Source organism: Lepidochelys kempii, chromosome 6 (assembly GCF_965140285.1).
Source record: "Lepidochelys kempii isolate rLepKem1 chromosome 6, rLepKem1.hap1, whole genome shotgun sequence".
Taxonomy (NCBI): Eukaryota; Metazoa; Chordata; order Testudines; family Cheloniidae; genus Lepidochelys; species Lepidochelys kempii.
In genome coordinates this window covers 66,368,259-66,394,910 of record NC_136385.1, presented here as the reverse complement: position 1 = coordinate 66,394,910, position 26,652 = coordinate 66,368,259, and the positions used below count along the sequence as shown (strand labels likewise).

Sequence of the window (26,652 nt, the reverse complement as noted above, 5' to 3'; positions counted from 1 at the left end):
TTATAAACTTTGTCAAACAAAGTTTACCATGCCAGGTGTCTGCCTGAGCTTGAATTTATTTAATTTAAATTTCAGCCAGAACAGTTCAGCTGTTTCCAAGAACAAGGCTAGTGAAAAAAATGTGTTTTGCACAAGCAACCTGAATTCTGCCATTTCTTAACTATAGAACTTGACTTTCATATTTTTAAACAGTATTTTGGTATGTAATGCATATACCCACATGTACAAAGAGACTAACAAATTACATTTTGTACTACTGTCAAAGCTAAACTTGGTTGAATATTTAGATTAATATGGCCCCTTTACTGAGTGATAGTACATTGAGTTGTTCAGTGGGTCAGGGGTCAGTTTACCCCTTGAAAAGAAATCTATGACAAACTCAGGGTATTTTCTAGCCTTTTTTTAAAAGGTTACAAATCATACCCAAGGCTTGTTTATCTTGAACAGAAAAGGCTAAGAGTGCATAGACAATTTCACTTGCAAAAATCCACTTAAGTCACGATGGAACTGAGCTCTGTTGCCAAGAGACCATTCCCATCTCCCCCCTTCTTTGTCTCAGTCACTATCTGTTCCTCTCTCCCTTTGTCCTGTACTTTTTCCACATGGGTCACCCTTTTCCCCAAATTACTAGCCATAAGATAGTTGTGTTGCACTGATTTTCCCCCCCCCCAACTGCTTCTCAATCTGCCTTGTTACCTTGATTAGCCCGAGAGTGTTTTAAAGAGACTTGGTTGAGCAGCTCAATTCAATGAAGAGATATTGGAGGAGGAAGAGAGTGTAAAGATGCTGTCCTGTGTTTTTTTCTCCCCCAGCCAGCCCAATGGGCTGGGACCCTACATGATTCAGAAGGCCCAAATGAGGAAGCATTCCAGATAAGTGGGTGGTAGCAGCAAGTCAGCATCCATTTACATTCTGAATGAAAGTGTCCACAAGGTTGCCAGACAAGTAAAAAACAGTCCATGCTTTGTAAGATCAGTTACCAGACATCCTACTGCTACAAAGTAGTTTTACCATCTCCCCAGTCACTACAGGACAGAAGAGATTTGCTCCCCCCTGCAGCTGCCACAAGCTGTTAAGCAGTGTGCAACACAGGGACTTCCCATACTTGGTTAGCTTTCATAACCAGGAAACAATTTAGAGGCAGTGGACACTCAGGCTGGGCTTCTGTAACTTAAGGTGGAAATCCAAATTTGGACTTGTCCCTGATGGAATCAAGAAGAGAACGGTGAACGTGTACATCAGAAGAGAATCACCACATTTCAGCTTATTAACCCCCTTCCATTGTGTGGGACTATCCACCTGAGTCTAAATGTTATTAAAAGCCAGGTCTACACCCAAAACATAGGTCTACCCAGCAGCGCTGCTCAGGAGAAGGAAGAATTCACACCCCTAAGAGACTAAATTAATCCAACCTAAGCCCCAGCTAGTGTAGACCCTGCTACGTTGATGGAAGAATTCTTCCTCCTCATGGGATAATTTACTAGAGTGATGGAAAAACCCCTTCCATTGCTGTAGCAAATGTCTATACGATGGTGCTACAGCACCGTAGTGTAGATGTCAGCTAGTACATTTAGGACTTACACTCCACAACCACTCACAGCTAGATTCCTTCTAAACCAGGGGTAGGCAAACTTTTTGGCCCAAAGGCCACATCAGGGTATGGAAATTTTATGGCGGGCCATGAATGCTCATGAAATTGGGGTTGGGGTGCGGGGCGGGGGTGAGGGCTCCGGCTGAGGATGCAGGAGGGTGCTCTGGACTGCGAACAAGGGGTTTGTAGGGCAGGAGGGGGATCAGGGCTAGGGAAGGGGGTCGGGGCATGGGAGGGGTCAGGGGTGCAGGCTCTGGGCAGCGCTTACCTCAAGCGGCTCCCGGAAGCAACAGCATGTCCTGCCTCCAGCTCCTACATGGAGGCGCAGCCAGGTGGCTCTGCGCAGTGCCCCTTCTGCAGGCACTGCCCTTGCAGCTCCCATTAGCTGCAGTTCCCGGCCTATGGGAGCTGCAGGGGTGGCGCTTGGGGCAGGGACAGTGTGTGGAGCCTCCTGGCTGCCCCTGCTCATAGGAGCTGGAGTGGGAACATGCTGCTGCTTCTGGGAGCCATGCGGAGCAGGGCAAGCCCCGGACCCCACTCCCTGGCAGGAGCTTTAGGACTAAATTAAAAATGTCTGAAGGGCCGGATGCAGCCCCTGGGCTGTAGTTTGCCCACCCCTGTTCTGAACACATAGGTGAATTAATGTCAATATACTCAGGGGGTTACTACCAGCATACTAAGCTTCTGTTTCGAGAGTTCCATTTATTTAAAAGTAATCTAAAACTATCCTCCCTTGGGTTTGCCCGAGGAGTAAGTTCTCCTCTTATTCCTCTGCCTCTTTGAGGATAGCTGCACAACCAGTAGATATCAGTTTGTAATATAGGAGACTTCTGGAGGTAGCACTCTTGGGGGAACAACCCTCAAGAGGGGGAGTGACAGTCTGTGTCAAGAATGCAGATTTGCCAAGCTGCCACCCTCCCCATATCCAAGTCCTCCTTTAAGCCTCACTTCTTCCATGAAGCCAATGCAAAGGGAGCCAGGTCAAAACATTTAAAGAATAAAAACACCTCCAAGGGACTCCTGGCTTCCCCAGCATGCCGCGTCTTCCCCATTCTGATCTACTGGATTGGAAGCTGTTTGCCCAAAGAATGTAGTTTTGTGCATCTTGTACAAGGCTGAGCACTTTTCATTGTTTACACTTAGTAGAGCTGGAAATCTTAGTGATCTCATCACAGGATAAGCCTCTTCTGGCATTACCCAGGGTTACATTTCACTAACATCATAGGACCTTTCCCAACTTGGAGGAATCTCAAATACTGTCTCCAGCTTTTGCTAAAGGAAACAAAACAGCTCTTGAATATTATACTCAAGGGTAATGTAGTTTATAAAAGTGAAACAGGAATTTAAATGGTTAAACACTATTCATAGCGATATGGCTCCGACATCTCATCCAGAACATATTTACCCTTGCTTTGCATTATTCTGCTGAACCTCAATTATAAATCAAGCCTAGTTTCCAGTTTCCTTTACCCAGATGAGTAAAAGAATGACCTAACACCTATTTAACAACATCCAGGAGAAACCCTGTCAGCTTACATTTTCATTTTCACTTGAAAGCCCTATCCCTTCTAGCTTCCCTCACCACTCTTATTTAATTCACTCATTTTGTTGCCAGTTCTAAGCAGACAGATTGAGAGATTGTATGGAGATCAAGAGTGACAAAGCCTGCATGTGTTTGCTTTCCACACCCTCTGTCTCCTGACTGGTCTGCTTTCTAAAGCCTCCTTAATGACCAGGAAAGGCACTGCTCATTGCTGGCGTTTGCATAAGCTGGTGCATTGAGCTCTTGAGACCTTGACATTCCATGGGAGGAAGAAGGAAGTTTCATTTTGTTTCATTTGCATGTTTTGTTTTGAACCTGTGCCACAGTTTCCCTTCACCTTGAAAGGGCCATCCTGCATTCTTCAAGCAGGGAAGAAATCCAATCATGTCAGCTCTAAGGGTGCATTTCATTGCCTTTCAGAACACTTCACACAGTGTGGGACAGTAGTGAGCCCACAATGGTAGGGACAGCATGAAGCTTCTAGGATAATCAAGGTAACTCAGCAGAGTAGGAAGCAGCTGGGGTAAATCAGTTTAGACAAGTTCCTCATGACACAGTGCTAGTGATTTGGAGTTAAGGGGTTTCCCATGTGACAAGTACAGGGCTCATGCAGGAGTGAGGAACAGATAGGGAGAGATCAAAGAAGAGACCCAGGGATACTAGATATCCCACTCACACCCAGACAAAATGGTCTGGAGACCTTCTGCAGAGACGGTACTGGGGAACCCTCTACCACTTGCCCAGGTAGAGGTGAAAGTATAGATCCTACCACCAGCCCAATTCATAAGAGGCCTCCTATTACACCACTCAATACCTTCATCATTAAAGACCTTCCCTTCTTCATTTAGAAAATGAATTAGTGGAGTGCCCTTCCCTGTACTTGGAAGAGGACTAGTGGGGACCCATTGCTAGCACACCTGTGTAACCAATAAAGGTACCAGTATAACTTATCACACGGGTGGCAGAAAACAGAATGTCTATCTCCCTCTTCAACTGCTGGAGAATGAAGGAGGAAGGGTCACAAATCCACAGACATCTAGACCAGTGGTTTTCAAACTTTTTGTATTGGTGACTCCTTTCACACAGCAAGCCTGAGAATGTGACCCTCCCACCTTATACATTAAAAGTGGGGGAGGGTAATATTAATGGGGGCTCAGGGCTGTCAGTCCCACAGAGCTGACAGCTCATGACCCCCATGTAACCACCTTGGAGGGGTCATGTCCCCCAGTTTGAGAACCTCTGATCTAGGCCAACCCAATAATAATACAGGGGCATAGGCACTTTGTATAGTGCTGTGGGTGGGAGGAGGAAGAGGGTCACGCTCTTCCACCGCACAAATACTTGATAAGGCTACAGTATAAGCAGGTCTTCATAAAAGCTCAGAAATCTGTACGACAAGACTAGCCCTGAGCAATCTGGGGAGACTGGTTCTTTATCGTACAAGGTCACGTGACTGAGCTGATGCTCTCAAGTATCTGAAAGTTCTCTGTGATTAGTCGGTTCTTCCACAAAATTTCTAAAGTTGACTTAATCCTAGTCCTCCACTAGCACGGTGATAGGTATGGCATAAGAATCTGAGTAAACTAGGAGTTCGACCCTGCACTGAAGGAACCCTGTCATTCAGGGAAGGACACAATGTTCTCTTCAAGCTCCCCTCTGAGAAGTTTACAGCTCAGAAGTTGCCTTACTCTGGATTGTATCCACTGGACTATATGGATTTTAAACCCATGCAATGCGTTGCAGACAAACAAAGGTGGATCTTAAAATGTCAGAAGTTCATGCCTATAAAAGCTAAAGCAACCCTTGCTGCAGACTATGCTTTTCCTAGGGATTCCTTTATCAAAAAACCAATAAGCTGTCCAGCATTAGTCTGGCTAGGCTGAGTAGAAGGTACCTCTTGGCCTACCAAAGGCATTGACATTTGGTTTTGTTTTTCCTTTTCATTATGAAGTTTTCCCAAATATACCATGCAAGCCAACAAGAGCATCATTGCTTAGTTCATGAATTCATCTCCGTGGCTGGCTGGCTCGAGTGAACTCTGCAGGTAGAAGAGGGTTTGTCTTTGCTTCCAGCCTTACATTTCCAGGATTCTGACATTTCCAAATGGTATATGTGTTAGTGTCAATTTTGGCAAGTTATTTTGGTTGGAAAAAATTGGTGAAACGTTTCAGCTGATCTGAATCTAATTTTTTTTTTTTTTGCCCAACAAATTTTTTCAGCCGAAAAAACTTTACCCAGCTCTACTCAGAACAATCAGCAGAGCCAAACCCCAGCTGCTCCTCAAGTTCTGCTGCATCCGAGCTCAGTGCTCTGGCCTGCTCAGGAGCAGGTGTTCCGAGTAGAACGGTGCGAAGTTTTACAGCTAAAACTTATTTCACACGCACACAGAAAGATTCAGGTCAACTGAAACATTTCACAAATTGGTGTCTATTTCAGCAAGTTATTTTGGTCCAAACAAACTCATACCTTTTGGAAATGTCAGAATCTTCGAATCATAGAAACATAGGGCTGGACGTGGAATAGCTGCAACAGCAGAGAGACACCCACCCAAGATTAGCCAGTAGCCTGGCTATTAGGGCACTCACCTTGGATGCGGGAGACCAGGGTTCTAGAGTCCACAAGCAGAGATTCAAACCAGGGCCTCCCACATCCCAGGTGAGCGCCCTAACCACTTGACTATTAGGTACACTGGGGCACCACAGCTGGTGGGTTTATGACTAGTCCCTCATTTCTTTTGTTTTTAAAATAAAAGTGCCTGAAACTAAGCTTTTCCACCTTCGATTAATCAAACATTCCTATTTCAGTTCCACCCGAACTGGAGTTTTTCTTTGATTTTTCAGAACTGTCAGGAAACAAAAACAAAATGTTATTGGCACAACTCTAGTTCCAAGTACTCCAATATCTCCCCCATGGAGCTCTCTGAGCTCTCCTAGGAGGAGTTTTGCTAACTAGGTCCAACTGCTATCCCAATGTGGATGACTGATCCAAGGAGGCCCTATTTTTCTGAGGATCCCTAGGATCCAGGGAAGACTGTCACATTGGGGTCTGGTAGGATCCCTTCGTTGTGCAACCTCCTTTAAGCCACCCTAAGTTTATGACCAGAAGGGACCATTATATTCATCCAGTCTAACCTCCTGATTAACCAAGGACAGGCCACTAAAACTGGAAGAAATGCCTTAACCTGTAGAAGCATTTCTGCCTGTTCTGGACATGGCCCCTTTACAAGAGAACAGGCCCTTTCAGATTGGGATTTTGAATGAAGGGCACATAGGGATTTCTCTTGCACTACTATGAAAACACATTTGTTCTATAAGACCTAAAGTAACTGATCCAGAACACACAGACATCTCCCTTCCCCACCCTCAAAACTCACTCATGAGTCTTATAACTTAGCTAGTGATGCTATAGAATTGTGTACAAGCCTTTGCTTAATGACATGGAGAAAAGGGAGAAGTTGGTTGCATGCCTGCATAAGCAGGCAGGAACAGAGGTATGGTTAGAGAGGTTGGGGTACTTATATTGGGTCTGTGGCATGTTGGGCTAGAGGGAATCGGATTTTTCCCTAAACTGCCAGCTCCAGCTCCAAATGGTTCTGTGGTCATGTGGCTAGGTACAGCATATCCTTGCAACGGTGCTCCGCAGAGGCAACATAGAGAAGTGATACATGATTCTAACAGGCAGGGTTAGCCTTCAATTTACAGTCTCCTCCTCTACCTACTCACTCATTCCCTCCTTCCCCAAAGCGGTTCTATAAAGGGATGAAAGGGGAAGAAAGAGCACAAGTTTTCTCCCCATTGCTTCTTCCGCCCAGTGGAAATTAGAGTGGTATCAACTGCCTCAAACTCTAGCCCTGCAGTCAGCAGAGGAGACTAGGACAGAGTTGCAAGTTTCCAAGGGTTCTATGATAATCCATGCTCTAAACAGTAACTTGATTTACCTGTATTTAAGGCTAGACCCACAAGGAATCTGAACATACATTATTAATATATCATATTATACAGGGCTTCAGATTCAACACATTTACAGAAACATGCCTTTGCCTAAAATAAGAAGCAGGCTGACCAGTATTATTCTGCGTTGTTTTATCTGAGAAAAGCCAAATATTTTCCATGCACTTTTCCCCTGCCTCAAGGTGAGCGACATAATATCTTGCTAAGAAATGTCCTACATGTGCAATATATGCTGGTGAATGTACATGGAGAGAGAAGAAATGTATTCTTGAAATTTATATTGATGTGACTAAAAATGTAATAAGTCCCTCTTTCTCCAAAGCCTCCTCAAATAAAGGTCAACAATCTAAAGGCAAATGTTTAACATTTTAAGTGGTTTTAGAGACTCTTTTGACAGCCTTCCATGAAAAAAGCTTTTTGGACTTCTTAACCTCCCTGAGGCAGGTATTTTCCTGGGAATTAAAGCATCAAAGGTTTCTCCCCACACTAAAAAAATCAGAATGCTGCTTCAGCTATCATAGCAGGAGCTTTTTCCAAGAAAGGGGCCTTCATCCCCACCACACGCCATTTTCTTGAAGCAAGGAGAAACTGAAGATGACACTGAACTGGGGGGTGTATGGTGGGGATGGGGCCGGGAATCAATGATTTCCCATTAACACCTACTGCTCTCCAAACCCCATCCCATCAGCATCTATTATCCTGTTCAAGATTTTTCAAACTGGTTTTACAAACCAAGGAATGTGTATAACAATTTAGGAGTAGAGGTGACATTTCTAGTCTTTAGCTCAGAGGATGCAGCATGGAGAAGGGAGCTATAGGGGGAGGAAGGAGTGGCAGAGAATTCTTCCGTTTAATGATTTCCACAAAAGAATTCATGCAGCAGCAAAGGGCTTAAGGGTGCCATTTTCACAAGCATTCAGCCTCCTTCCACTGCATTCAATGGGAGTTTTGTCTGGCAGACACTTTTGAAAAATCTCACCTTAAGTGACTTGCCACAAGTATCACATCATTGCTTGTGGCTCCTAGTCCTGTGCTCTCACCACTAGACTGCATTTTTTTCTGGGTGAGCTTAATAAATAAAAAAGTGTTAATAATAAAAGAAAAAGCAAACAAATGAAGGTTAGTCTGAATCTGTTGCCCCTCCAAGGGACTCTAAAAACCTGGACCGCCTCATAAAAGCGGAGTTCTATCCCATGAGGACAGTGTACTGGATTTGATGCCACCACATTCCACATGCTTTTGGAGTAAGTGCAAGACAGTCTCTCTAGGGCTTTGTTTTAAAACAGAAGTTATATCGGGTCTCAAGAGGTCTGGCTGGGGAAACTTAATCAAACACACACTTTACTGAAACACAGAACTCCACTCACCTTTCCGCCCTGAGTTACCCTGGCTCGATGGCTTATCAGTTACTGAACCTTAAAGGGGAAAAAAACAAAAACAAAAAAATAAAGACATGGTTTGTTTAGAGGCAGCATCACCAAATAGCACATACACACAAATATACTTCAATAGCCTAATCCCCAGGGGTTGTTTTTACCTTCCAGCAACTCCATCTAGGGTTCTAAGACTCCACTGTAGGAGTCCAGGCAAATACGTAAGGCAGCACAAGGAACAGTTTTATGCATTAAGGCTATCAAATCAGGGTTGCATTAAACAAGAGATTCTTGTGCGTTGTCTACACTACACAGTTTTGTCGACAAAAAACAGCAGAAGTGTACACACGACAATGTTCCTTCTGCTGACAAAACTCTCCTGCTTTGCCAGCAAAATAAAACCACCTCGACAAGAGGCATAGAGCTTTTTGCAGCGAAGTTAATATTGACAAAGTGTTAGTGTAGGCACTGCGCTTGGTTAGGTCACTGTAAACAGCCTCCAGGAGATGTCCCGCACACTGTTCCCTCTAAGCTGTGTGCGTGCAAACAGATCCTAAACCCCATGCACACAGCGAAAGACCGTGCACACAAAAATTTGCACAGAAGAAATTTTTTGTGCATATGACCTGTCAGAAGTTAGAGGGAACACTGGTCCCACAATGCCCATCATGAGCCCTCTGGTCGGCAGTTTCAACTCCACTGCCCTGCACCCAGATACATAGGCATCTGTCCCTTCCACTGCCCTTTAAAGGCCTGGAAATTTTTGAAATTCCACTTCCTGTTTGCTCGGTGTGGACAGTTTACATCCCATCTTCCCAGCAGACCATAGTGGTTCCATGGGGCAAATGTTCTCCCGATTGGAGTAGATCTCCCGCTGAGTTGTTGTATCTACTGGCCCGGGGGGAGCGGGGGGGGGGAGGAGGCTGTGCAGTCCTAGCTCCACTCCAGCCATTGAAACTTTGATCCCTACGGTCAGATTTCTCCTGGCATGTGGATAAGGGCTATGAACAGAACATACAGCAGTGCCATGCAAAGATAAAAGGAGTTGAGGCAAGCTTACTAGAAGGCAAGGGAGGTAAGCCATAGCTCTGGTGCTGAAAATCTGCTGCTTCTATAAGAAGCTGGATGCCATTCTTGGTGGTGACCCCACCTCTACAGCCAAGAGCCCCATGTATACTTTGGTGGGGCTGGTGGTGGCAGAAAGCAGACTCAACCCCGAGAATGAAGTTGCAGACTAGGAGGTTGAGTTGAAGGACAACATGGAGCACACTGCAGGGTCGTCCAGGGGCATGGCCAGTCAGGACCTCTTTTCCACTTTTGGAAGGGCATAATGAGTGGGGTCCTGCAGAAATCAGTTCTAGGTCTGGTTCCGTTCAGTTCTAGGTCTGGTTCCGTTCAGTATCTTCATCAGTGATTTAGATAACGGCATACAGAGTACACTTATAAAGTTTGTGGACAATACCAAACAGAGGCGCTGCAAGTGCTTTGGAGAATAGGATTATAATTCAAAATTATCTGGAACTGGAAAAATGGTCTGAAGTAAATAAGATGAAATTCAATAAGGATAAATGCAAAGTACTTCACTTAGAAAGGAACAAATCAGTTGCACACATACAAAATGGGAAATGGTGGCCTCAGAAGGAGCACAATGGAAAGGGATCGGGGGTCATAGTGGACCACAAGTCAAATATGAGTCAACACTGTAGAAAAAAAGCAAACATGATTCTGGGAAGTATTAGCAGGAATGTTGTAAGCAAGAGACGAGAAGTAATTCTTCTGCTCTACTCCATGCTGATTAGGCCTCAACTGGAGTACTGTGTCCAGTTCTGGGCACCACATTTCAGGAAGGATGTAGATAAATTGGAGAAAGTCCAGAGAAGAAGAACAACAACGATTAAAGGTCTAGAAAACATGACCTATGAGGGAAGATTGAAAAAAAATTGCGTTTGTTTATTCTGGAAAACAGGAGACGGGGGACACAGATTTCAAGTACATAAAAGGTTGCTACAAGGAGGAGGGAGAAAAATTCTTGTTCTTAACCTCTGAGGATAGGACAAGAAGCAATTGGCTTAAATTGCAGCAAGGGAGGTTTAGCTTGGACACTAGAAAAAACTTCCTAGCTGTCAGAGTAGTTAAGCACTGGAATGAATTGTCTAGAGAGGTTGTGGAATTTCCATCACTGGAGATTTTTAAGAGCAGGTTAGACAAACACCCTGTCAGGGATGGTCTAGATAATACTTAGTCCTGCCAAGAGTGCAGGGGACTGGACTTCTCAAGGTCCCTTCCAGTCCTATGATTCCACTCCAGGGGTGGGGTCTAGCCAGTCCCAGCAGTCCATCTGTGGCACGCATGATGCAGGAGAGGAGAGCCCTGGTAAGGGATCTTTTTGAGTTGATGCTTCTCGGTTACATGAGATAGAGCTGTCCTTTGCTTTGAATATTCTAGAAGTGGGTGAAGGGATAGACATGTACAAGACTAGCTGTGTCTGAGTGTGCTCCACATTCCCTTGTGCAGCTAAGCAGTGTGGCAGAGCAGTGTTTTAAACACACACCAAGATTTCAGAGGAATCCTTCAGAGAGAACTCTAGGTAACTTTCCTGGAGGTACTCTGCAATCCTCTGCCACAGTTTCCTTGGCAGAGCTGCTTTGTTCCTTCCCCCATTGTAGGAAACTCCCGCGCCACTCAGCAATCACTTGTGCAGGGACCAAAGCAGCGTATAGGCAAGTAGCATAAGGACTGGGGCTTAAGCCGCACACGTGCGGGAAATGCACTCTTGCATCTTTGCTTACCCTTAGGAGTGAGATATCTGCTTCAGTGACCCTTGCCCGTGAAAAATGATAGCAGAATTTACAATATTGTCCCCACTTGCCTGCACTTATCCCCTTAAATAAAGAACAAACCAACCACCTAGACCCTTTGTCCCACCTTGACCGCCCAACTCCCACCCAGGCCGAACTCGCCATGTTTAGGGTTTTCGTTGAGATGTGTGCTTGCCAAGGGACAGTGAGAAAGTGATTTGTATGTTAAGAGGTATATTTTAAACTATATGATTCAATGCTTGGTGTGAACTAAAGCAATCATGCTTCTGTGTATTGTTTCTTGTGCTTCTGCAGATATGGCCTTCAGGGGAACTCCATGCACACCAGTGGAGGGCATCCACCAGATAAGGACGCAACCAAGATGGAGCGAGGACGACACATTCCAAGAGGTGCTCCAATCCTCATAGGTCAGGGGGGAGGGGAGAAAAGAGCACAGGGAGTGGAAAGACCCTGAAGGAAAAATTTAAAATAGAAAGGCAGGACAGAAAGGAGAGTGAAGAGTGCATTGTAAAGGGCCAGGAGTGGATGATAAAAGTGATGGAAGAGCAAACAGATATTGAAGTCCTTAATCACGCTCCAGGCAGAACACGAGTGCTTGCCTCTCCCCCTCCCCTCCTCACAGCTGATACAGAATTGCTTTCTGTGCCCTCCGAAAACTCCTCCCACACATTCCTTGCAACTTCCCGGACCATCTCAGTATCCTGTTCACTCCACACCTTCAGACAGCTTCCAAAATATAGCTGGAGTTACGCACAGTTCTGAGAGCCTACACTGCTCTGCCCACCAAGCCTTGTGTGTGTGTTAATTGGTATTTAATAAACACACTCTCTCTGAAAGATCACCAATCTTCATTTGTCTTCTACACAAGGTGGTTGCTGCCGATAGTAATACCTAGTTGCAGTCTGATCATTTGCGGACTACAAATCCTAGTCAGGAATCACCATAATTTTCATGCAAGGCATCAAGCATGGAAGAGTACTGTGTAGAGCACCAGCAATGTGTCTTTCATCATCAGAATGTTGCCTCAAAGCCTCCCTGATTCGAATAGCCCCCTGTTTTGCCCCTCTAATAGCCCTAGTATCTGGCTGCTCAAATTCAGCCGACTTCATCCTGGGAAGACTTTTCACCCTTAGCTTCACAAACATTATGGAGCATGCATCAGGCTGCTATGACCATGGGAATGTTTTCCTCAATTAGACCCAACATGCCATAAAGGCAGCATTAGCACGCTTTTAATCTGCCAATGGCACATTCCGTGGTCATTCTGTACCTGCTCAGCCTATTGTTGAATTGTTCCTTGCTGCTGTCCAGGTTTACGTTGTAAGGCTTCATAAGCCATGGAAGTAAGGGGTACACTGAGTCTCCCAGGATCACTATGATGAGCATTTCAACATCCCCCACTGGAATCTTCTGGTCTGGAAAGAAAGTCCCTGCTTGGAGCTTTCTGTGCAAGCCAGTGCTCCTTAAGATGCATGAGTCATGCACTTTCCCAGACAACCCTGCACTGATGTCTTGAAATGGTCATGGTGATCAACGAGCAGCTGCAATACCATAGAGAAGTATCCCTTTCTATTGATGTACTCCATCGCAAGATAGTCCGTGGCCAAAACTGGAATATGCATGGTATCTATTGCCCCTCCACTGTTAGGGAATCCCACTGCTGCAAAGCCATCTGCTATTTCTCACACATTGCCAAGAGTCACAGTCTTTTGTAGCAGGATGCAATTAATTAATGGCCCTGCTCACTTGCATTAACACAGCCTCAATGGTCAACTTCCTGACTCCAAACTGATTTGCAACTGACTAGTAGCAATCTGGAGTTCCCAGCTTCCACACAGTGAACGCCATGCACTTCTCCACTGACAGGGCAGCTCTCATTTTGATATCCTGGTGCTGCTGGGCTGGGGCAAGCTCTGCACAGAGTTTTCACATCTGAAAGTTCTGCGGCCACTGCTCGCCATCCCAGACCTGCATAATTATGCGATCCCACCACTCAATGCTTGTTTCCTGAGCCCAAAAGTGATGGTCCACCATGTTCAGCTGCTCTGTGAAAGCCCAAAGTAATGTGGTGTTATTTCTTTTCAAGGCACACAGCAGGTCAGGCACCTCGGATTCCTGTTCAGATTGGGAGCTCATGATATGGGACGCATGACCGGCTGCAATGTGTTCATAACAGTGACCACAACAGTAGAAAGCAGTGCAGGATCCAACCTTTCAGACAGAGATGGTGGGCACAGAGTAAACAGGGGGCTGTTGAAAAATGCTGTCAAATGCAGTCTGAAGCCCATGAAATGCTGGGATGGAAAGAACTGCATAATGGGACATTGAGTGCACCCCCACAATGCGCTGTGAGCCATCCTGCCTTCCCACAACTCTTAGCTGCAGAAGATGGCGAGTAGCCAGTGGGATAGCTACCCACAGTACACTGCTCTCACTGTCAACACTAGAGCACCGAGTGTGGTGTGAACACACGCAAATGTAATTATACTGTTTTTTTTAATTGTTGGCTTAAACTTGCATCAACAAAACTCCATAGTGTAGTCAAGGCCTTAGTATTTGGGCCCAGTGGTTTGAAGGGACTTAACGGGACAGCAAGTCAGTAAGAAACCAAGAGTAAATCCAAGGGAGATCTGGGGCAGGATCAGTAAGTCACTGGAAAGAGGAGATATGAGAGGATGAGTAGATTTGTAAGTGTCAGGGCGAAAAAAAGCATCAGGTGGCTGGGAAAGAATCTGAGCAGGTGCAGTATGTTTGGGAAGGAAAGCTCTAAACAGGACCTGGATTTGCCCAGACAGTCTCAGTCCACCCGTGAATGTCACCAGCTGTCATTGAGGAAACAGGACCCTGAACTAGTCCTGACAGGAATTTGAATATGGGACTGATTTAATTTTAAAAGTTTAAAAAAAATATCACAAAAAACCCCCCACCACTTAATCTTCATGTGAAAGAGAACGTCCTGTATTTCTTTAGTTTGCCCTACAAAGAGGCACTGTCAAATAATTTCACATTAAAAATGTAAATCGGAGACAATGGCTATTTGGGCAATTCTCTCAGAAGTGTGAAAGTTAGAAGGAAAAGCTCTGCTCTTGATTTGGTCCTTTTGTATTTGAAAACAGAGTGCTCCCTGCAGTGATGAACTGCCAAAATCTTAATGGGTTCCCTCCTCACCCCACGAGGGGGTCGTTGCCCACCCCCCGGGACTCCTACCCCATCCACCCCCAACCCCTGTCCCCTGACTGCCCCCAGAACCGGGCAGGAGGGTCTCGTGGGCCACTGTAGTGGGTGCCCACCCCACCCCTAAGAGAAAGAGGCACCTGCCGGGGGGCGAGGAGGGGAGTCCCGGAGATGCTTACGTGGGGCAGCTCTCAGGAAGCATCCGGCAGGTCCCTCTGACTCCTAGGGGTGGGGGAGCATAGCTGGGGGCGGAGCAGGGGGAGCAGCTGCTCCCCCCCACTGATCACATCAAAAGTGGCGCCTTAGGCGCTGACTCCCTGGGTGCTCCGGGGCTGGAGCACCCAGGGAGTCGGCGCCTAAGGCACCACTTTTGGCCAGTTAAATTTAGAAGCCCTTTTAGAACCAGTTGTCCCGTGTGGGACAACTGGTTCTAAAAGAGCTTCTAAATTTAACAACTGGTTCTAGTGAGCTGGCTCCAGCTCACCACTGGCTCCCTGTACCTAAAAACTCCTTCAATAGCCAAACTAAAGATATGCAGCTTGGCCATTTCTGTTTTTCTTCCGTGTGCGCGTGCGCGTCAGTCACTCACCCATCACTGAGCTCTATGGGTAAAGTTTACCCCAGGGCAAAGGACTTGTGCAGGACCTACACAAGCCTCATGGTCAAGTCTTAAGTAGCGTATGGGCCCTTTTAAGGGAGAATCCCGTCCTCTCTGAATAAGTTAGTCAGTAATCTGCTGTTCTAGAATTAGCAGTGGGAAACACAAATACAGGGTCTGTGCTTTTAAGTGTCCTACAAAAAACAGTTCCTGGTGACAAAGTGAATATTATAAGAGAAAAAAATCCCACTCTCAGAAAGACCCAATCTACCAAATTATACAGTGAAAATGTAAAAGAAGATCATATTCTGAGGAAAGCCAATTTGCTGTAGCATTTTATTTTCTACAGAAGATCATTCAAAATTTAGAATTTCCCTCCAAGTGTGAAAACAACATGACTGTAAAACATCAAGAGTTGTCTCAAGTTCCAGCGTTCTTAGCCAGGTATCTGTGTAACTCCTGGTTGGGCAAAAATTTGACCTCCCCAATTCTATAGCATAATGCTCCGAGCTCGCTCACTACCACGTGCCATCTGTTAACATGATCACGCCAAATAAGAGGGAAAAAAACTGTTTAACTTCTGTTCTATTCTGAATAAAGGACAAACAGCAAGGTGAGTGTGAAGAATACATTCAAGATAAACATTGGGTGTGCATATTGGCAGGCACAAGTCCATAGATGTACGAGGAGTTTATATATGGCACTTCTGAACATAATACAACATTGATCATAAACAGTATTTCCAAATCCACTTTTTAGTGAGGAGATGATATGGGGACTCAATTTTTCAAATTCAGAGCTGGTGCTAATGAACTACACAAAAGCAGTCACCCATCCACCCATCCCAGGGTGCTGTGTGCACTACCTGCCAGCTCATGGAGCCAGAGATTAGGATGGGAAAAACCAAGGCCAAATGGGTATGTACAACCCCATCATTAAAAGACCCAATCTACCAGCTCCCCAAAATCTTTAAAAGATTTGAAGTATTTTGCTTTAGAGGGTCTGCTATCATCTGTAATCAGTTTTAAATGTAAAGCATTAAAATTCTGAGTGTTCAAGTACAAGACTCTCACCCTACAGTGTGCCATCTAGCTACAGTAAACAATAGCAGAAACTGGAGCACAGTCTCCCTGGCACTCTAACAGCAGCAAGCTAATAGAATTACTGCCTTCGTACTCTACCTCTAGTTATCTCACATTTGCCCCAGTGGTCGGAGTTTGATGCCATTAAATCACCCAGTTTGCCAGCTTTCAATAGTATAACCATGATACAAAGGAGAGCAGCACTAGTTCAGTGGCATAGCCAGGAAATTTTCTCCTCCATCTTCTCCAGACTCCACCATCCCCCGTGTATGCTCATACACTGTTCCTGGAGCAACATTGAATGTCCAGCAGAATGAACACCCTCACCTCTGAAGGGATCATCCCTCCAGAGACAAGTGTAGAGCTGATGGTGCTTTGAATGGCTGGGATGAAGCTCGTTTTACAGTGTTTCCAGGCATTGCTGCAAGCCACTCACTTTTTTTCCCTTGGAGTAAAAAGTCGTGTTAAACCTGGACACCCATGCAAGAGGGCTGCTAGAAGTGGAGCAGCAGCCATGTACACCAAAAGGGGTCACCATGTCAGTAAACTGGAGGAGTGAAAGTAGTTCACCCCTTGAAAGTTGTGCTCATTGTGTTACGAAGCTATGGTGAAGCTCTTGAGAGAGGCTCTAACTTTATCTTGACCTTCTGCACTAATTGAATAGCAGTGAGCTTTACTTCCCACAAAGAACTTACCATGTCTACCATACTTTAAATGTATTGCCCCATTCTTTAAACACTCCCATAAATCCTCTGAAGTATAGTTAAGTAAAAAAAATAGCCCATCCCTGGATTCCAGGTTGCGGTTCCCCTTCCCCTACCTTACCATCTTCTGTACATCTTTCACTGCATGTCTGCATTCCAATCAACCATGGAGCTGCCACAACCATGAGAGAGAGATTGGGAACACAAGTTGCCATATGGCTAGGGTGCACACAACTGATCGGGAGTAGTGGGCACAGCTGCAACTTAAGTTTGGTAAATTGGTAAAGTTGCTCCCCCACCCCTTCTCTTCTACCAATATTTTAAATCAAATAAATGCTTATTTAATCCCACGCCACAGTACCTGAACATACAGGAGTTTTATTCTGTACAGAAGAGCCGCTGATGGGTTTGCCATCGGGAGTGACACACCAACAGTATCCGGTGTAGGTATGGCATTGCACCTGTTTGGGAAAGGAAAGAGCAATGACTGACACTTCATTTCTCAAAGTATCCTCCACAATGCCCTCCTACCTTAGTTTTTGTGCATTCTTGCTTATCCAGCACCTTAAAAGCGAACCTCAGCTTGGGAGGCCCATCCCTTCAGCATGGGAGATTGTGAATAAAAAATGCTTTTTCAGTTTTGGCAGACACTGGTTTGGAAAATGGTGGTACTTTGTTTGGCTAAAGAAAAGTTCTTCTCCTTTATTCTAACCAACCAGTTAGCCAGTCTCTAGATCAGGGCTTGAAGCAACTGGCAGAATCTCCTCTGAAAACATAACAGCCCTACCGGGTCAGACCAAAGGTCCATCTAGCCCAGTATCCTGTCTTCCGACTGGCCAGGTGCCCCAGAAGGAATGAACAGAATAGGTAATCAAGTGATCCATCCTGTCACTCATTCCCAGCTTCTGGCAAACAGGCTAGGGACACCGTTCCTACCCATCCTGGCTAATAGCCGTTGATGGACCTATCCTCCATGAATTTATCTAGGGTTTTGTTTTTTTTTTAAACCCAGTTATCGTCTTGGCCTTCACAACATCCTCTGGCAAGGAGTTCCACAGGTTGACTGTGTTGTGTGAAGAAATACTTCTATTTGTTTTAAACCTGCTGCCTATTAATTTCATTTGGTAACCGCTAGTTCTTGTGTTACGAAAAGGAGTAAACACTTCCTTATCTACTTTCTCTATACCAGTCATGATTTTATAGACCTCAATCATATCTCCCCTTAGCCATCTTTTACATTTTATCTATGGTGTGTAGCATTACACCTCACTCTGGACAGTCTTTTGGTTCATATTTATTCATGCCACCATTTTACTTACCATTCTCCATACATATAAACTGATATGATTGGTATTCGTACTATCAGTCTCAATTACATGCTGGTTCAATAAAGGCTTCCCCAATCCCTGCCACCACAATCCCGAGGCCCAACACCACACTGAGTGGCAGATGTTTGTGAGCACAATAGATTTTCCAGTCACTGGACAAAGTAGTATAATATAGGCCTGGTTTTGATATTGCCACTTCTACAGGCGAGTTTGAACACTCTCCATTTACCACACATTAGCATTCCAGCTCAGCAGATAGGCACACACAAATGCAAGCATATTTTGATTATGCCCACGGATTTTAAATAAATACTCAAAGGCTTCAGGTAAACAGTCAAAGCTACCAGGGTGGTATCCCTAGCAATGTCAGTGTGGGTCTATGGTCAGGTGGCAGCACATTAAACTAAGCCATTCCAGATGTTCATGAAGTAGTCAGCAGCAGGCTGACAGTCACACTTTTTCCCACTTCACGTTATAGACAAACAAAAGCCCCCACTACTCAAGTGGTTGTGTTAATACTAAGCTGTTTGCATTGCACTAAAAAGACAGCACTTGAACTCCAACCACACACTTTCAACGCTGGCTGGGTTTGCGTAGCAGTACTTCCAGTACCTTAGTGGTGGGCATGTATTCACAGTACACCACTGTAAACTTAGAGAAGACTCCTTAGACTCTGTTCTGCAATGAGAACAGCGTAAGAACTGCTGGGCTTGGTCTGTCCATCTCTTTTTCAAGCCTTCTAAACCAAGTTCCCATCAGTCCTCTGTGTCAGGCAGGATAGTGGCACTGACCCACTATTGCCCTTCCTTCTTTAGGGACCACTTCAGACCTAGGGCATTTGTAGTCTTTGTCCAATAGCTAGACCCAATTTCCTGAAGTAACGAAGTTTGGTCAGACCCTATGAGCAGCTTTTAAAAGGCTTTGCATATTTCACATAAAATGTGATCTAAGAGCAAGTATAAACCTAGCGCTGCGTGTGTGTGTCTTGGGTTATACTAACTTACAAGGCAATCATTTTGCCTCAAGCCAAACCCACATCTTGTGGTCAAAACCAACAGTAAGTACATGCACACACGTTTCTAGTCACTGTTATTGCCATTTGCACACTTTCACTTTTACTCCCTCCCGATACATCATAGAATGGATTGCAGATTACATTTATGGCACATTTGAGTAATGAACCATTCATCACTTAGTAATGATTCTTGTTAGTCACTCTAATTAGTGGAATGCTTGCACCAGAGTAAAATGTTGAAGTATAAAGGAACTGTTTGTTTTTCAATGTACTTCATGTGAAACACATGACTACCAAAAATAAACATAAAGACACATGAAAACACACTAAATTGTGCTGGTGTCAAGATCACCAGCAGTAAAATCTTGCCCAAGGATTAGAAGAGTTACTGAGATTCTAATTCTTTTTGCCCAAAGGGCATTACGTTACGGACAAGGACATTTTCTTTTGCAATGTAATATCCTGCTGAGATATTATTTCAGAAATGGGCAGTATACACCACGGCATTGACATGCGGTTCCTCCATTCAGAACGTACAGCTGCAAGGTGTTTAACATTTTGTGCTAAGTGTTTGCTTCAATGGCACACGCTATATTTTTATTATATATAAAAAAAAATTTGCACATGCAATGTTTTCTGTGAAGTACAGTGCATCTTATATGCTGTTGCAAGTGTAATTTAGATCACACAGTATTCCTTAAGCCAGAGAGTTTAGAAAGACACTTAAGTGGGTGGTTTTGTTTTATTGGAACTCACACAAAAATACTGAATATATAATGGTGTTGTATAAACTGTTTATTGGCATAAATTTGGGGTGACTGAATTATCCAAGGGTGAGTTATGCCCAAATGAGCTGATAAAACTCCTTCATGCCACGCAATCATTCAGCCCCTATAGGTGTCACATTCATTAGAGGATATTTTAAAAGTAAATTATGAAACTTTTAAACTGATTCTATTTTTTGTAATCATCCATCTGTACTGTAAAGTCAGGTAGTTTAGTGTCCATGAGCCAGGCCACACGCATAAATTAGGGCCTGATCCAAAGCCCATTGACCTCAATGGAGACCAATTGACTTGAACAGGCTTTGGCTCAGGCCCTACTTGAGCTCAGGAAAAGAAAGAACAGGGCCCCCCCCCCCCCCATGTGTAGCCTTGTCAACTGCCCCATCCATGAAAAGGAAGCACCATCATATCGACTAGGCTGTTCCCCTTGTTCCCATTATTAGTCCCAATTCCCTCCCCCTTTCATTTTTGGCCTCCTTCCTTCTTTTCCAGAGAGGTCAGGATGGTGGAGGGCTCCTCCTGCTGGAAGATGTGCTGTTTGATGTTGTTACAGAGCAGTATGGCCAACTACAAATATTCAAAAAATCATAAGTCAGGCCCCCAAACATCATGAGATTAAAAATAAGTTGGTTCATTCTTTGCCTTCTATTTGAATTTGAGACCCTGGGGTCACATTTTCAAGCTTTTCTCCACAATCATGAGGGCTGGAAACTTTCGTTAAAAAAAGCAAGCTGAAAGCCTCACGTAATCACATCTCTAGAAGCCAGGGCTTGAAGTACACCACAATGCGTCATGAGACTGGTGATAAAAATCTCAAGGGTTGGCAACACTGCACCACACTGCTCCTCCATCACTGCACCCTGGATAGCTTCCTGCTGTTGCACTGAGACTATGCCATGCTCAATGGCTCACACTAGCTGATACTGGGCTCATCTATGCCCCTCTTACCTCCTCACACATGGGGATCAGACAACTGCCCAGGAAATTAAGAACAAAAAAGACATTTTAGAAACCTCAAACTTACCTAAACTAGCTTTTCTATAAAACCATAACATTGGGAGATTAAGGTCCAGGACATTAGACTTGACCACAGAATGTTTAGGGGTCAGAACAATAGCTGGCCAGCACCCAAAGAGTGCAATTATGAGCCTGGAAGAATCTAACCCATCTCATTCTCACCGTATATTTCTATGTTCAGTATTTATAGGGAAGGTAGGAAAACTGATGGTCCAGCACGATTTCTAATGGCAGGTAACTGGAAAAGTTAAAGTTTCTGAGGTTAGTTTCCCCCAAATCAAACTAGGTGATGGTTAGAAATTTTTACCTAGCTCCTGCTTCTCAGGAATTTTGATAGTTCTTGGAGCTTTCCACACAGTTGTGTGCTTTCCAATTGGTATCTGAATTTTTGATGCTTACTTAAATCCAATCCACAGCTTTGTGATTCACCCATAACTGTCCCTCACGCTGCACAATGGCCAGACTACACAACAATGATCAGTCAGAAAAAGCATTAACATGTTCTGGTAACTTTGCCTTAATAAAACGTTTCCCAAAAAAAGACCAACCTTACACCACAAATCGGCTTCTTGTGAAAATGCAGAATTGAATTTGGGTGTTGCCTTCCTATAAATGTTCAGGATCATCCACTTTTATTGGAAGCATTAAGTTCAGCTCCTTTTGGCTCCCCTCAGCCTTGAAAATCAGTTATTGGGGACAGCAATGGATCTTGTTCAGTCTTATGCATTGGCAACAAAATTGTTAGTTAAGTTCCAGCCAGAATCTTCATTACTGGTGAAGACGTAGGAGTCAGATACAGCTGGACTTTCAGAACCCATTGTGAATCTGTCTGGCTGACAGCTGAACATTAAGTTATAAACCCTGAGCATATATGAGGATATGGAATGACTGAGGGGAAGAGACTGAACCCAACAAGGCCTTTACAGATTCAGAACTATGCTATGTACTACACATTAACTTTAAAAAAGGAAGCCTGCTCTTACCTGACAGTGATTAGGCAAGAGGAAGCAATTTCTATTCTTCGGGAGTAAGGGATATGCCATCTCCATTATGTCTTGACTGAAGAATGAAAAGCAGGAAGGATGCACCCAACAAAAATTGCTTTATCCCTGTTACCCAAATTAATTAAAAAGTGCTATAGTGGCTCCCTCTATCTTCCTTCCCACCCCCTCACACCCCCCAGTACAATGTGTGAAATCAAACAGAAGCTAACACTCCAGCCACTGGCCCCATGAATAAATTCCTGCCCTTGTCAAATTCATTAGAATATGAAAACATTAAAACTGTAGTCACTGGCAGGCTTCTCTGCCTCTTAATTCTTGTCTGGAGAATGAAGCTATTGTTGAGATCTCTTCAGTGCTACACTGGAGTTGCCAGAATGAGATTCTGAACCATTCCAAAAAATTTTTAACAAGCTGGCTGGATCACCCCTTTACAATGGATTTGACCAAAAAAAGAATCAAGGGGTTGTTTTCCACAAGATAAACTGGAAATGGGAAGGGAGTCAGTCGCATGTGCATGTGTGAAGTAGATATTGGGGGCTGAAAAGTAGTTTTGGGCTAGCTTCAACCCAGTCTTTTTGTGGTTAGGGAAAAGAGAAGTTTCTTAGAAGCAGCATTAGGGTGCCTAATATGGAGTTGGAACAGCTCAGAGCAACATTGCACAACAACACACACCACACAACAATGTTCAGACTTCAGACATGGCGTTTGATAGCTGCTTCATATCCAATAGCAGATTAGAAACAAAAAACAAAACATTTCCTGACTCCTTCAATAATAAAAGAGGGGCGGGGTAGAGGGGCAAGAAAAACATTCCTTTTACATTCAGAAAAACATTTCCACAAGAAAAGAAAACTGTAGCCTTCAGAGCATGAGGCAGAGAATGTACAATGGAGCTACTCTATACACGTGGTGTACACATGGTGCCAGGTCCAGTTTTATTCAGATGCAGCTAACAGATACTGTAAAAACAGCTATTAAGATGGCCTAAAGCAGTGCTACTCAAAGTGGTGGTCTGCGGACCGGTGTCGGTCTGCAAGCCATCAGCTGCTGGTCTGCGCGCACGTTGGAGGTCCCCCACATCAGATAGCACTGGTCTGAAGTGATTCATAGATTACTAAAGCCAGAAAGGAGCATTAGATCTAGTCTAACCTTCTGAATAATGCAGGCCATATAACCTCATCCAAAAATTTCATCAAGACCATAACTTCTGTTTGAGCTATAGCATTCCTTTTAGAAAGGCATCCAGTCTCTATTTAAAGCCTTCAAGTGATGGAAAATCCACCACATCCTAGGTAAGTGGTTTCAATTGTTATTCACTTTAAAAACATTGCACCTGATTTCTGGTCTGATCATCATCAAGCTTCAGTTTCCCATCACTGGATCTCATTATGTCTTTTTCGGCTACATTAGAGAGCTACCTATCATTAGAAATCCTCCCCTATGTACGTACTTGAAGACAGGTATCAAAATCACCTTTAACCTTCTCTTGGGTGAACGGAATAGATTGAACTCAAGTCTTTCACTAGGAGGCACGTGTGACTTATTCTTTACAGCAGTGTTATAAATATAGATATGATTATGGCATAACTATGATGTATTTTATACAAGATAGGTCATGTAAGATATCATTGAAAAGGTTTCACTGAATAGGATTATCCTATTTGTATGCATATATCATTTTGGTATCTGAAGTTAGAAATCATGTCTATGCATCTATTTCAAATGCGTTTTCACCTGGGAAATGCCCACTAGACAGAATGCAATCAGTCTATATGGTTGGCTGTGAAGGGCCATTAGGAAGAACAATAGGCCTGATAAAATTCTTCTCCCACTGGGAAGCTTTCTTGAGGACACTACAAACAGCCTCTGAGTCATGGCTGCTATGGCCCTACAGAGACATGTGACCAAGTCCCCTGGTACTGGACTCCATCATAGAATACTAATGTTTTTCCACTGAAAGGGGTGAGAACTAAAACTGGGAGACAAAAGATTCCCGCCATATGCAAAATCTATTTAAGGCAGGGGAGTGACATTGTGGTTCTTTTTCACTGACTCCCCGACCAAAGGAGATGCTTGGAAACACCTGAGAAACAAGGATGGAATTGGGGAAGAAGGGTTGTACCCAGGCTAGAGGGATTTCTAGCCTGTGAAAGGAATACCTGGAGTTTTAATCTGCAAGCAAGTGCAGCTTGCCTCCAAGAATCTGTGCAATCTGCCTAAAAACCTTTAGTGTGAGAATTTATACATATCTAATTTCTTTAGTATATTATGCTTAGATTGCATTTATTTATTTTTTGCTAGGTAATCTGCTTTGTTCTGTTTGCTATACCTTATAATCACTTAAAATCTCTCTTTTGTAGTTAGTGTTTTTATTGTGTCTAAAAACCAGTGTGTGGAAATCCTGAGGACACAAAATTGTTGCATCTCTTCCTCCACATTGAGGGAAGGGGCGAATTTCATGAGCTTACACTGTATAGTTCCCTGTGCAGCACAAGACAATATAATTTTGGGTTTACCCTTCAAAGGGGGGTGTGCACTAAAAAGTAACTGGGCAGTTCCTTAGCTGAGCCTTCCCATGCAGAGCTGATCTCAGCATCTGTGTGAAGCTGCAGCTGAGTGTGTCTTTACCTGTAGGTGTGCTGGAAGGGGCTTGAGAGCCTGTCACAGCAGCATAGTCAAAGGGAGCCCAGGCTGGTGGGTCAGGTGGGCTCAGTGGTACCCCAGCTCCCACAGAAGTCACTGGGGAGCAGAGGATACTCATTCAGTACTCTGCATGAGTTGATCAGTATCTTGCAGAACTAGGCTCCAATATTTTGACGTCCCTAGGGAAAAGGAATAATATAACACCCTTCTAAGGAACAAGCAATATGCAGAAGTCCTGACAGATTGGCTAGTTTTGGTAGGAATAAAGTTACTGTGGGGGACCCCCAGTACAAAAAAAAAAAAAGAAAGTTCTATCAAATCAGTCATATAGGAGAATGTTAGAATGTGAGCCTGCTTAACATGAGCAAAAGACATTCCTGACAATCAGTATCAGCTTAACTCCCAAGCCTCAGGTCACTTAAATCTAGTGCTTCACATATGCTTTTCTTAAAGAGCACACTCTGTACCACAGCAGGGCTGGTAGACCACTGTGCCAGCAGTTGCTTCTTGGAATGAAGAAACTCCAAGTAAAGTAATGCACTGAAGAAAAAAAAATGCTGCTCTTCTGGGATTGCTGTCAACCACATGAATGCCAACCTGCCAAGTAAAGGTGTCCAACTTGGACAGTGGACGCAGGAAGGACAAAATGAGACATGCCATGAAAAGCCACACAGACATGCTCCCAAAGCAGCAATGAGATTAGTAGCGTTCGCTTTAGTTTGTCGGTGATTGATTCTGTTTAAACCTCAACCACCTTTTCGGAAAGCCTGCTTGGAAAAAAACTATGAAGAATGCAATTCTCCCTGGGCCCATGGCAACAAGCCCTATGGCACTAAACACAAAAAAAAGTACAGATTACCCAGTACAGTCTGTATTTAGGAAGATCAGATCACAGCAGGTTAAATACAGCTTGAAAAGGAATGGCATTTATACAAAATATAGTACCACAAAAAAGAACATACTGGAAATAGAAACTACTTTAAAGTAACATACAACTTTGCCCAACATGAATTAATGCTCAGTCGCATGCAATTAAATCAAATATTGTGTTGCGAATAAAATTTGCCTTTCATCAGCCTGGTTGTACTACACTGGGTTAAGTGTTGACAGCTATTGTGATGGTGTCAAGGTTCCTTCCCCAGTCTGAACTCTGGGGTACAGATGTGGGGACTGCATGAAAGACCCCTTAAGCTTATTCTTACCAGCTTAGGTTAAAAACTTCCCCAAGGTACAAACTTTGCCTTGGGCTTGAACCATATGCTGCCACCACCAAGCGTTTTAAACAAAGAACAGGGAAAGACCACTTCCCCCAAAATATCCCCCCCCCCAAGCCCTACACACTCTTTCCTGGGGAAGGCTTGATAAGAATCCTCACCAGTTGGTACTGGTGAACACAGACCCAAACCCTTGGATCTTAAGAATAATGAAAAAAAATATCAATCAGGTTCTTAAAAGAAGAATTTTAATTAAAGAAAAGGTAAAAATCACCTCTGTAAAATCAGGATGGTAAACACCTTACAGGGTAATCAGATTCAAAACATAGAGAATCCCTCTAGGCAAAACCTTAAGTTACAAAAAGACACAAACAGGAATATACATTCCCTCCAGCACAGCTTATTTTACCAGCCATTAAACAAACGAAAATCTAACATTTTCTAGCTAGATTACTTACTAACTTAAGAGTTGGAAGGCTTGCATTTCTGATCTGTTCCTGACAAAAGCATCACACAGACGGAGACAATCCTTTGTTCCCTCCCCCTCCAGATTTGAAAGTATCTTGTCCCCTTATTGGTCATTTTGGGTCAGGTGCCAGTGAGGTTACCTTAGCTTCTTAACCCTTTACAGGTGAAAGGGTTTTGCCTCTGGCCAGGAGGGATTTTATAGCACTGTATACAGAAAGCTGGTTACCCTTCCCTTTATATTTCTGACAGATGGGAAATAATTTACCCACATGGAAGAGTTGAAATGGGAAGAGGTAGTTGTATTCCACTTCCAAGAGTAACTTACCACCACCCACTCATACCTG

The 26,652-nt window shown here is 44.0% G+C and overlaps 1 protein-coding gene across 8 annotated transcripts in view; it reads right to left on the bottom strand.

Moving 5' to 3' along the window:
• Positions 1–26,652, bottom strand: part of SMOC1 (SPARC related modular calcium binding 1) — a 181,570-nt gene that overhangs the window by 86,268 nt on the left and 68,650 nt on the right. For all 8 annotated transcript variants that reach the window (XR_012159431.2, XM_073348486.2, XM_073348487.2 and 5 more), the window contains exons 4-5: positions 17,196–17,295; positions 8,452–8,499 (exon numbers count right to left, since the gene is read on the bottom strand). Coding sequence is in view for 7 of the 8 variants with exons in the window: in XM_073348486.2 (XP_073204587.1) it covers positions 8,452–8,499; positions 17,196–17,295 (148 nt within the window). In the remaining variant the exon portion in view is untranslated. The remainder of the gene's footprint in view (positions 1–8,451; positions 8,500–17,195; positions 17,296–26,652) is intronic.